At 52.3% G+C, this 12,315-nt stretch overlaps 1 protein-coding gene across 1 annotated transcript in view; it reads left to right on the plus strand.

Annotated features, from left to right (window-relative positions):
• Tg (thyroglobulin) overlaps positions 1–12,315 on the plus strand; it is a 211,779-nt gene that overhangs the window by 34,751 nt on the left and 164,713 nt on the right. The window contains exons 18-20 of the mRNA XM_076835902.2: positions 681–835; positions 4,132–4,288; positions 5,759–5,983. Coding sequence (XP_076692017.2) covers positions 681–835; positions 4,132–4,288; positions 5,759–5,983 — 537 coding nt within the window. The remainder of the gene's footprint in view (positions 1–680; positions 836–4,131; positions 4,289–5,758; positions 5,984–12,315) is intronic.

Consider the following 12,315-nt stretch of genomic DNA (forward strand, 5'->3'; position numbering starts at 1 on the left):
TGACCCCGATGTCTGTCCTGCACCCGACCAGCTCCCAGGGCCAGTGCTGAGTGAGGGCTGAAAGGTGGATGTGGGGCTGATTCTTGTCCCACCCCCAAATGTGGCCTTCTCCCGGTAGGCCAGGTGGCAACAGGAGCAGGAGCGAGGCCCCAGGAGCATCTTCTTCTGGAAGGGGAGATGCTTGGGCTTCACCTGAGGCTCCTCTGGAGCCATGTGTGGCTTCTCTGCTCCTTGAGAGAACTGCCGCCGTTCCAGCTCTCCTGGCATCCTGGATTAAGGACCAGTGTTTAGCAGGCGGGGCCCCACGGAGGTGGTAGGGTTGGTTGCTCACAGGTGCTCCTCCTGCCTCTAGAGGGGCTCTGCCCCCCTGCCCTGTCCTCCAGGCCCACCCAGACCTCCAGGGCTAATGCCTGGTAGGGCCAGGGGCCTGCACCCTGCCCAGGTGGGAACATTTTCCAAAGAGAATCTTGCCAGGATCTCTAAAACACCCTGACTTAGAGACGGAGGCAAGGCTTGCTGGGAGGGTGGTCAGTATTTTGGAGGCCAGCCCTCATGTGTTTGGGTTCCGAGGCTGCAGAACAGAACGGAGACCCTTGTGTATTTTAAACTTGATGAGGAGAGCTACCTCTGTAGAGGGAAGGGGTCTCGGGGCCTCTCCTGCTGACCCCTGTGTCGTGCAGGGCCTCAGCTGTGGCAGACCATCCAGAGCCAAGCACACTTCCAGCTCCAGCTCCCGCGGGGGAAGCTGTGCAGCGCTGACTACGCAGGCTTGCTGCCGGCTTTCCAGGTCTTCCTGCTGGATGAGTTGAAGGCCCGTGGTTTCTGCCAGCTCCAGGTAAGGCCCGTGGTTTCTGCCAGCTCCAGGTGCGCGCCTGGCCTTCCCTACAGTGAGAGCTTGGGCTGGGCACAGGGTCCCTGTCAGAGAACCTCCTCCAGGCTCCAGTGAACCTCTGGTTCAGATTCACCCCTCCTTCAGTTTACCCCTGGGCAAACTGGGACTGAGACCTGGAGAGAAATTTGGCCAAGGTTAAAAATGTTGTGGCAGAGGTGGAAGCCACCTTGTCTTGGCTGTTCTTTCTGTGTTAAGACGTCCAGTGTGTGCATTCACCCTGTGCAAGGCACCCTGCATCCTGTGCTGTAGGTTAGCCAAGTGAGCCTCACAGGGACCCTCTGATCATTGCCACTTTGTAGATGAGGAGAGCAAAGACCAGAGAGCTACAATAAATGGCCCAGAGTCACATAGCTGGAGATGGTGGCTGTAGGTTGGCTGACATGAGCAGAGTTGTGGTGACCATGCAGTACTGCCCCCCACCCCCCGCCCATGGGGAAAGAGCCTGGGAACCCAGGGGCAAGAAAGCTAAATGTCACCATGCACTTGGCACCGGGAGCCAGATTTGTGCCTTGACAAGCCACAAGGAGTACTGTAGGCTCCCTGGAAGGAGAGTGTTAGGTGCTGCCTGGCAAGGCAGCCCTTGATCACAGTGACGGGTTTTCCAGCTGTGCTGTACACAAGGGCTTTGCTGGTCTGAAGTCTCAAATGTTCATGGAGCGAGTCTTTAAAATTCACCGTCAAAAGTTTTCCGGTTTAGAGTTTGCCAAATCATTAAAGCAGGTTTGGCATTTCAGGTTAAGAATTTTGTCAAAAACATATTTTCACAAAAGACAGTATTTATTTTAAAACGAATAGAACTGTGAATAGATTTTATCCTTTTCTCCAAAGAAATACACTTAACAATATTAATTTTGAGAGCACTGACGTGTTCCTGGCTCCATCTGGAAGCTCCACATTCCTGACTGCTGACCCTGCTGGCATCCTGCTCCGTGGGTGCCATTAGCCTTCTAAGTGACCAAGGCCTATAGAAGATGAATGGATTGCCCAAGGTTTCCCACAGCCTAGTGGGTCCAGTTCTGCCTTCACTCTTTCACTATTCTTATCTAGCTAGCTAGTTTTCCCTCTTTCTTTCTTCTTTCCTTCTTCCTTTCTTTCTCTTCCTTCCTTTCCTTTCTTTCTTCCCTCCCCCTCCCTCCCTCTCTCTCCCTTTCTCTTTCTTCTGTGTAACAAATGTGAGATTGCCTGTTAAAGGCCAGGCATGGTTTTGGTATGAGGACTGTCAAAGACAATCAAATCTAGACATGAATTAAAATGCTAGGGCAGAGTGTAACGCAGCTCTGCAGTAGGAAGGGGTGTAGCGTGAGCTGGACTGGACTTCAGCTTGGCCAGGGTAACTGGCATTTGAAAGGGAAAATGCAGGAACAGGGAGGGGCAAATGGGGCTCAGCAGAAGGGAAGTGAACAATCATGAGGAGTGGGAAGGGGGTGTCCACCTGGACCCACTCTGGGATTGCCAGCTGGCTCTCACCGCAATGGGCTCCTGCCCTCCTCTGGAAACTGGACACAGGGCCCTGTCTTCAGATATCAACAGGAACAAACAGAATGTTCTCTTGGCAGCCCTGAGTTTTCTGGGCAGGCACTTTAAGGGAGGGATGGGGGTCATCCTGCAGGTGTGACCTTGAGCCACTGGAACTTCTGCTATGTTTGTTCACATCTTCACAGGTCAAGGTCAAGGTCAAGGACCAGGAGGAGGGCTCAAAGGAGCCTGGCTGGAGTTGGGGCCAAGGGAGCATCCTCTTCAGGGTTCAGTGGGTCAGATCACTTCTTCACCCTTGGGAACTGAGTCCAGGGTCCTTGACAGTGAACACTGGGATGGGCAGAGACAGGAAGAGAAATAACTCAGGGTGGGTAGGGGAGGGAGGAGGAAAGATGGGAATATGTCAGAGAGATGGCCAGGGAGGCCCTTCCAGGATGCTGTTATTGGAGAGGACTGAGGCCTAGGGGTGGGGAGAAGAGGAACCCCCAGAATAAATAGGAAGGCCGACCTCCTGTGGTAGAAGCACACTTAGCATGAGCTGTAGAATGGAGGGGCCGGGCGGGTGGGTGCCACGAGGGAGGACCTGGAGCCTGCACGTCGTTCAGGCTGTGGTGTTGGCTTGGGTGGGACAGTGGGCTTATTCTGCACTGGGCGAGATGTCACTCACCAGCTCACTCTGATTTCTGAGTGGGTGACAGCTTCACTTTCCTCCCAGAAGCCTTCCCCAGACACCCACCTTCTCACTCACCTTCTAGATGCCAAGCTTTGCATAAGTGAGCTTCCCCTCAGGCTTAGTCTAGATGCTATTGTTTGTGGCGGTGGTCTGTTTGTAGTCCCCCCAATCCACATGTTGAAGTCTCACTCACCCCCCGCAACACCTGAGGTGGTATGTGAGGAGGCAGGGCAATCAGAGTGACCAGGTCATGAGGCGGCAGGACTCTGAGTGGGGTCAGAGCCTGTATGAAAGCGACCCAGAGAGATCCCTGGCCTTCACCACCTCAGGGCCCAGGGAAAGGGGTCACCAATGAAGAGGATCCTCACTGGATCTGCTGGCACATTGATCTTGGCCTTGCCAGCCCCCGTGCCAGAACCTAAGAAATAAATTCCAGTTGTCTTTACCACTTTCAGGTGTCTATGGCCTTTTGTTATAGCAGCCAGGACAGACTAAGACCCACTTTCAAAGAGGACAATGGGAAGAGGGAAAGATGCAGCTTGTGTTTGACCCTGGACTGATGCCAGGCCCTGTCCTTGGGCCAGCAGGCCCCACACCTCTGCCTGCTCCCTGGGACTGGAGGAGACTGTGGTCCCTCCATTCACAGTCATTCCACAGGCCTTGTGTGCTCAAAATCAGGCTGGAAGGGGGCAAGGGGCTCTATAGTCAAAAGAAGGAGCCAGTGGGTGCCATGGGGTTCAGGTTGAGGGGTATGTGCCCTGCTGGTGAGTTCATGGTGAAGACATTTTCAGAGTTGGCGGAGGCTGGGACACCAGTTCAACACTGTGACATGAGCTAGGAGAGGCTGAGCTTCTGGCCCAGAGCCTGGATCTTCTGCAACTCACACCTATGTAGGCTGTGTGACCAGGGCAGCTCGTTCAATCACCAAACCTCATTTCCTAGGGGAGGGAGAGGGGCTTACTAATGCCTCATGCCTGAAGCAAGGTGGTGGAGGAATGTAGGAAGTGACACAAGCCCATCTGGGCCCCTAGGGTCAGCTCTTGGCCAACTTCCTTCCTACTCTGAATGGAACCCATTGCTCTCCCCGCAGGTGAAGACATACAGGACGCTGCTCTCCAGTCCTGCCTGCACGGACTCCTCCGTGCAGGTGGGGTGTCTGGCTGCAGATCGTCTGGGAGTGAATGTCACTTGGAAATCTCAGCTTGAGGACATCCCAGTGGCCTCGCTTCCTGATTTACATGACGTTGGTATGTTTTTCTGCACTGCTGCCTCAAAGCCACCAGGCCTCTCTGAGTGACAGTTTCCTCATCTCTAAAGGGAGCTGGTGAAGCCCATGCACCTTCCTGAGATGGTGAGGAGAGTTATTGATGTACATGGCCAGGCAGGAGTGTTCACGAGTTCTGGTCAAGAGCTTACTAGGGTTGAATGGAACCAACTACCCCAAGCCTAACTGGCTTCGGGCATCAAGTTATAACAAATAATGACATCTACATTAAGCCTGAGGGGAAATTCTCCTCAGTGTCTGTGCAGAGAGGGGGACAGTGAGAAGGGGCATGGGGTAGGGGAGGGAGTCTTCATTGGCTGTCGTTTCTGAACCACCTACTTCCAATGATAAAACATCTCAGACCACTGTCACTATTTAAAACAGGCTGTTAAGATGGGACCAACTGAGAGAGTGGCAAGGCTTAGGAAGGACAGAACGGGTTGTAGGGCAGCTACTGGGAGCATGCGCTGTGTTTAGCTCTGAGCTTTCTGGTGGGAAAGGAAACAATCCACACCTTTCTAACCAGGCTGGAGGTGGGCTCTCTTCTACCATCTAGTGGCCAACACCTAGGGTCACGACTAGCTAGAACTTGCCCTCTGTCCTGTGAGGAAGAAACTTCTGGAAATCTTTGCCTGGGCATGACGCAGGAGCACAGCTCTGTCACTCTCCTGCCCTCCTTTGTCCTCATGGAAATAATCCCCATGTGAAAAGTATCTCCCTCACCCCAGGAGCATTATGAATTAGGGTCCCATCCTCCTTCCTCTAAAGAGTCCTGGATCATTGGTGTATTTGCAAACTGCAAAAGCATGAAACATTTATCCCTGGCTTCAGTGTGAGGACAGTGGACTGTGGTTTCAGGCCATGGGCTGGCTTTCCAGTTGCCCGCTGCAACATGAATGTCTCTGGGGTGCAACCCAGCTCCACATGTGGCACTCACCTGTTTACTTCCTAGGGAAGAGGAGCTGGAGGCTGAAGGCCTCCCCGGCCTCCGGCTGAATGCTGAAGCAGAGGGCATATGGCCTCGCAGGCCCTGCCTTCCTTGGGGTGACCCCTTCACAGGGTCCCCTCACCACTGTGGAGAGGTGTCCCCTTGCCTGCTTTGCAGATGTGAAAACTGGGGCTTGGGTGGGTGCCTTTCTGGAGGTGTTGGTGGCTGAGTATCTGGAGCAGTGACTGAGACAGGATACCCTGTACCAGCATTGGTCATGTTGGTGCCACAGAAGTGACAGGAGCTCAAGACCTGGGTTGTGGCTTGAGGTCCTACTTGTGCTTCTGACTCCTATATAACCTTGGGTCAGTCAGTTTCCTTCTTGGGGCCTCAGTTTGTCCCTCTGTAAAATAAGGCAGCAGATGTGCCTATGTCTGCTTTCATGCTGTAGGTGGCTCTGCCTCCCCATGTTCCCTGGCCTTGCAGAGAGCAGCAAGGTGACCTCTGCTCATCTATGTCTTACAGAAAAGTCCTTAGTGGGCAAGGATTTCCTTGGGCGCTTTGCAGATCTGATCCAAAGTGGCCTGTTCCAACTTCATCTGGATTCCAAGGTGTTCCCAGCAGACCCCTCCATCCGCTTCCTCCAGGGAGACCGCTTGGGCACCTCTCCCAGGACACAGTTTGGGTGCTTGGAAGGATTCTACCGAGTGTCGGCCTCCAGCAATGCCAGCAAGGACCTGCTGGGGTGTGGTAGGTCCACATGTCTCCCTGGAATGCTAGTGGGAAGCCTCGGGAGGTTCAGGAAAGGCCACTGGGGAGCTGAGGAGCTGGGGAGTGGTGAACCATTTGTGTATCTCGTTGGTAAACATTGCCAGCCATCTGCTCTGCGGGGCCACCTCCATCAGAGGGCAGGCAAAGGAAGAAGCCCACTAGGAACCTCCCCTTCTGCTAGTTCTCAAGCAGCCTGGGCTCTGGGCCTGGGCTGCTCTGCCTAAGTGAAGAAGGCCGCTGTCTACCCTGTGTCCTGGTTATAGCTACGTCACTCACCACAGTGCTCAAACGGCCACATGTCAGCCTGCATGGGCACGATGTGGGGAGGTGATTTCTGGTGGGGATTTACTTGGGCTGTCTGTGCTCTTGCCCATGGGAATCTTTGAAGGCATTTTCATGGGAATGCAGCTGCAAGTTCCTTGACTGCAGGCTGTATTAGTTTCCAGTTACTCCCCCAGCAAATCCCCACAGTTGGGGGTCTAATACAGGCAGCTTCTTACCTCAAGTTTTGTGGTTTGGATCCCCTGTGGGCTTTGCTGGCTGGAACGAGGAGTGGGCAGGCCTCCTTCTTCCTGCAGGCCCTGGAGAATGTGATGGCCTGTGCCTTTTCCAGGTTCTCAAGGTTGGCCATGTTTCTTGGCTGGTGGTTTCCTCTCTTCATTGTCAAAGGCAGCAGTGTTGCTGCTCTCTGCCCCTTTTGTCCCCAATCACCTCTCCTTACAACTTAGGAATTTTAAATTACACGTAGTAGGTGATCTAGGCCACTCTGGAGTAGAAGATCAGTCGGTTGGTGACCTTGATTCTATGTGCAACCTTAATTCTCCCCTGCGCTGTAGCCTACTTCATGCATTAACAGGTCCCGGGAATGGGGATGTGGGCATCTTTGGGGGCCACTGTTCTCTCTACTATTAAAGCTTTGAAGGTTTCATGATGAGGAGTCCTCGTCCCCATGGAGTGAGATGGAGAAACATTTTTATTAAGTTGAAGAAAGAGAGATGTTCTCAGTTATTTTTTCTCCATTATTTATTTTGGTGGCAACACAAAAGCTACAAGGCTTTGAAATATAGGCCAAATTTAAACCCACACTGGATTTGAGATGCCTCTAAATCTTAGCACAGAGAACAGAAACTTCCCATGAACATTTATGAAGGATTTTGCAAAGTGTAACATGACTGTGCAAATATTTAACTCTAACAATAGCCCTTGGTGGCAGGTCATCTTCCCTCAAACAGACAAAGAGTCTGAACCTTCATCAATTAGATAAGGCACCTTCAGTGGCCAGGGCTGCTCTGCCTGTGCAGAGCAGAGCAGGTCCTGGGAGGGACCTGAGTTGGCCTGATAACTATTAGTGGACAAGTAACCCCAGGTCCTCTGGGACCAGAGCCCTCCTCCCATGTGAAGTGAGGTGGACCATCTTTCCACGTAAGTACAGCTGCCAAACAACAGGACAAGGGGTAGGAGCAGGAGTGGATGGGGCCTCTGCCCAGGGTGGGAGGAACAGGAAACAGGGAGGGAGAGTCCTCCAGAGACACTGCAGCCATGTTTGCAGCCTTTAAAATGAAGACTCCTGGGATATACTGTCAGACTTGAGCGTGTGTGTGTGTGTGTGTGTGTGTGTGTGCAAATTACACTTAAAATAACCAGGCTGACCAGAAATCTCATCTCAAGATCTCTTCTGGGGATCTAATAGTGATCGGTTCCTGTCAACTGGGAGATGGGAGAGGGATCAACTTGGACGGTTTCGCATGGGGAGAGGCTGGTGTGCCCACTGCAGGGGCTGGGAAGCAGAGCTGGCCTCAGCTGGCAAGGGCTGCAGAGAGCCCTCCTGGGCTGCAGGCTGGTGCCTGGCAAGGGACCCACTGAAGGGTTTTGCTGGGAGATATTTTCTCTAGAGCAGAAGTCACAAGCTTTTTTTGTAAAGGGCCAGATGGCAGATATTTTTTGCTGTGTGGCCCGTACCCTTTCTAAATGACTCTACTCAGTCACCACAGGGAGAAAAATCTGAGTGGGTTCCAATGAACCTGGACTTACCAAAGCAGAAGGTGATGTGACTTTAGCTCGCAGGCTGTTGTCAGACAATATCTGCTCAGGATAAACCTACATTCTGCTTTTTAACTGCTGCGGCCTTGACTTGTAGACCTGTCAATCACACCATTAGCCACCTCCCCCCAAAACCTAGAAAGGTCTAGAATGGAATTCACAAAAGTCTTCTGTGGTGTCAGTTATAATATCTAATATCCTTTAGTGGGCTTCTGATTCATAAGGCCTTGCTAGCATTCCTCTGTCCAGAGAGTGGGGTGTTTCCAGAGATGGGGTGCTATTAATCCCATAGTATGAATGAGGATACCAGTGGTGAGCAGTGGTGGGCACTGCTGAGAAACTGCTCTTCCAGGTCAGATGGACCTGGCCTCAAGTCCTGGCACTAGGCCCCTCTCCTTGTGGGATCTCGGGAGCATCCCTGATCCTCACTGGTCATAATCTGAGAAACAGGATAAAGTGTCAACCTCATGGGACAGGGGTTTGAGCAGGAGGTGACATAGAGAGAGCACATCTCTCAGCACATAACCAGCTCTCCTCAGCACATAACCAGCTCCCTGCACATAACCAGTGCTTGGCACCTAATCAGCTCTCAGCACCTAACCAGCTCCCTGTACATAACCAGATCCCAGCACCTAACCAGCTCCCAGCACATAACCAGTACTTGGCACCTAACCAGCTCCTGGCACATAACCATATCCCAGCACCTAACCAGCTCTCAGCACATGATCAGCTCTCAGCCAAGGTTGACTGGCATGGGCAGCATGGAGGCTTAAGCTCAGTTCCCTCCACCTCTCAGTTTTTGGTGCTATTCTCTGCTTTGCACATCTCCCTTCTCCATGAGACATTCATAGAAAGTCCCCCTTCAGATCCTTCTGTCCGTCTTTATTGGCTCTTTTCCTGCTGAAGCACACTTGTAGCACAGCTGTGAATGGCTAGGAAGAGCATTGTCCTCTGGAGTTAAAGCAGGTTTCTGGATGTCATCTCAGAGGGGCTCATCTAGATGGCCTTCTGCAAGGGCAGTGACTCAAGGGCCAGTGGGAACACCCATGCCCTGTGTCCCTTGGAGAACGCTGCTGTGGGGTGGAGGCCTTGCTTACTGCTCTATGGGACTCAGTCTTGTGCACCCTTTTGCCTTGAGGACAGCCCGGGGCTTCCCTGGGACTTACCTGCTGGCAGTCTGAACTAAAGAGGATCCCAGAGGAACTGTGGAGAGTTTCCATTTCCATTCTGTATGACAGTGACTGTCACTTAGTCACTGTAGATTCTTATAATAAACTAGTGTCCAATGAATATTTTTTCTGAAGTGACTTTTCCTTTTCTTCCTTCCTCCCCTCCCTCCCTCCCTCCCTCCTTTCCTTCCTTCCTCCCTCCTTCCTTCCTTTCTTCCATCTATCTATGCTTCTATAATGTAATTATGTACTCAACACCATGTTACTTGCTCCGGGAAGCAAGACTTCCACTTTGAAGTGGGCAGACAGGGGGAGTGTCATGTGAAGGGCCCTGCGCATCCCATCAGGCACCAGGGAAGCTTGCTGCAGGGGCCAATGGGTGAGGCATTGTGAGGATAGGAGGAACTGCTACTCTGTCAAGAGCAGGTAGGAGGTGGCCTGTGTGTATACTTATGTCGGGGATGCCAACGTGACCAAGAGCAATCCAGAAGTAGAGCTTAGTGCAAAAGCAGGAGTCAGGAGTCATGAAACAGTGTGACTTTATGGAGACCCTGCACATGGTTCAGACAAATGGGGTTTGTGGGGAAAGGGGCAGGGATGGACTAGAGATATAGGCAGGTGCTGGGACAGAGAGACCGTGGGCACAGGGAGGGGCTCACTGGGATGAATAGCAGAATTTTAAGCTGCAGAGAGACGGGGCTAGGCCTGGCTTGAGTGGGCTTTGTAGGGGATGAAGGACCATGATACTTCCCCATAGATATTTTTCTTCAGCAGAAACATGGAGGCTGTGAGGAAGACTGACAGGAAATGTAGCTTGGCCCTAAAGCTATGCAGACTCATGTGAATGCCCATAGGCTGAACGCTCTTCCCGTGCCAAGGAGGCCACCAAGGCCAAGGGATTTCTGATAACCTCATCAGAGGGGTATGGTGCAGCTGAGTGCCCAGGTGCTGCAGTGGGCTGCAGGGTCTTGAGAGAAGTCAGCTGCTGAGGAGGCGACGGCCATCATCAGCCACAGTCCATCTGACTTACAAGAGAGTTCTTTGGGCAGAGAAGACTCTAGACATCAGGGTGGAGCTAAGTGTTGGGAGGAAGGAGCAGGCCTGCTGCTTGAGCAGAGGAAGCCTCGCACACTTGGTCTCAGAGCCAAAGGCGGCTCCCAGCTTTCTGTGCCTCCCTGTGCCCAGTCTGGAGGCAGAGCCACTCTGGCTGGCCAGGAAGCTCCTATTTCCCTTGGCAATGAATCTGGAGGCACTTACTTGAGAGAGTAGTCACAGTTCTGAAGTGTGGAGATGATTGTCAACAACCTGACTCATAGTAAGAATGAAACTCCACTCTCTAAGGGTGGATATTCATTGCTTGGGGCAGACCCGAAAATACTTCTCAGTTTGCAAGATGTGGCTTGAGTTTCTGGTTTACTCAGTAATGCCAGGAATACACGCAGACCAGAGAGAGCAGTCGCTAAGTAGACAGGGCTCTGTCCCAGCACTTCCCACCCTGTTGTGCTGACTTGTGCACCACCAGGAGGTGGTTGAATTGATACATGGAACAGTGGCTTTGGGATGAAGGAATGGGGTTCAGATGGTACCTCTAGCCATCTCCTGCCTGGTCAGCCTTGACCTTGAACCTCAGTTTTCTAGAGTCTTGGATGGGATAATGCCTTCCTCATGGGAGGTAACCATCAGCATCTGACATTGCACTTGACGCATTTTAAAATCTCACTTCCCTACTGCACTTGCTAGAAAAGCACACTAGGAAGTCATGCACGAGTGGCCAGAGGCTTGGCTTCTAGCCCATGCCATGGGGATATGATAGCCACTCTGTGGAGTGGTGTTAATGTATTTAAAGTTCTGGCAGTGTCGTCCCAGGGTAGGTGTTGCCAAGTGAAATCTTGGGGCAAGATTTCAGCTCCCACCTTTTACTGCATAAAAACTCACTTCTGGAAATTATTTGACAAACTTTTTGAAACGAAACTCTGACCGGGAAAGAAAGCTCAAAGCTCCTCTTTCCCTGAACTGTCAGATTCAGTGAGGCCAAGTCCCTGCACTATTCCAAGAGCAGAGCTTCTTAGGCTTTAACTCCTGCTTTCCCAGCCTGTATCACATTAGAGAAGGAAATTGGAAGGGTTGGGAGTGTTAGAGCTCAGTGGTGGGGGGGAGGGATAGTGGGGGGGATAGTGGGGGGCAGGAAGCACTGAGATTCTGCAGATTAGCAATGAACATGGGGAAGGGAAGGGAAAGGAGGGGAGTGAGGCAGCTAGGACTGTCACTCGGGGGTCAGGCTTGGGACTTCAGAGTCAATCCGAAGCTCAATAGCCCTGACAGCAAGGACCTCCTTCAGTGGTGTACACTGGGTCCCCCTTAGCCTCACTGTGGTCCCAGGCATGAGAAACGCTGTTAATGACTGACAACAGGGACAGAGGCCAGGAATCAAATGAGATGGTACCTTTTGTTGGAGTCACCCCACATAGAAAGGGTGCCCTGTGTGGACAGAGTGGGTGCTGAAGGACTTGCTCAAATGTGAAAATAATGGTCAGCTGTTGAACACGTGGATCAGTCTGGCCTTATTATTATCATTATCGTTTGGTTCTAGGATTGCACTCGGGGGCACTTAACCACTGAACCACCTCCCCAGCCCTTTTTTGTACTTTATTTAGTGACAGGGTCTCACTGTGTTGCTTAGCACCTCGCTAAGTGCTTTGACTTGAGATCCTCTTACCTCAGCCTCCTGAGCTGCTGGGATTACAGGTGTGTGCCACAGCACCTGGCTGAGTCTGGCATGATTAATGCACTCTCATAACATAGCATCAGCAAGCCCATCTCAGAGAAGAGAAGACGGACCCTCAGGGAAGCCCACAGTTACCTAGGAGAAGTGGGCAGTGGGACTTGACCAGCCCTGACCAGGTGGAGTGGGCAGTGGGACTTGACCAGTCTGACTGCCCCTGCTGCTCCTCCTCATGGAAGCCTTGGGGTGGGCCCTGTCACTCACCTTGTGCCCCAGCTTCTTCTCAGGGCATTCTTCCTTCCCTTGGCAAACCAGGCTCTGGCTCAGTAGCCAACTCTGACCTTTCCTTTCCGTCCCCTGAACAATCCAGGCTCACCTTT

This window comes from Callospermophilus lateralis, chromosome 16, assembly GCF_048772815.1.
Source record: "Callospermophilus lateralis isolate mCalLat2 chromosome 16, mCalLat2.hap1, whole genome shotgun sequence".
Taxonomy (NCBI): domain Eukaryota; kingdom Metazoa; phylum Chordata; class Mammalia; order Rodentia; family Sciuridae; genus Callospermophilus; species Callospermophilus lateralis.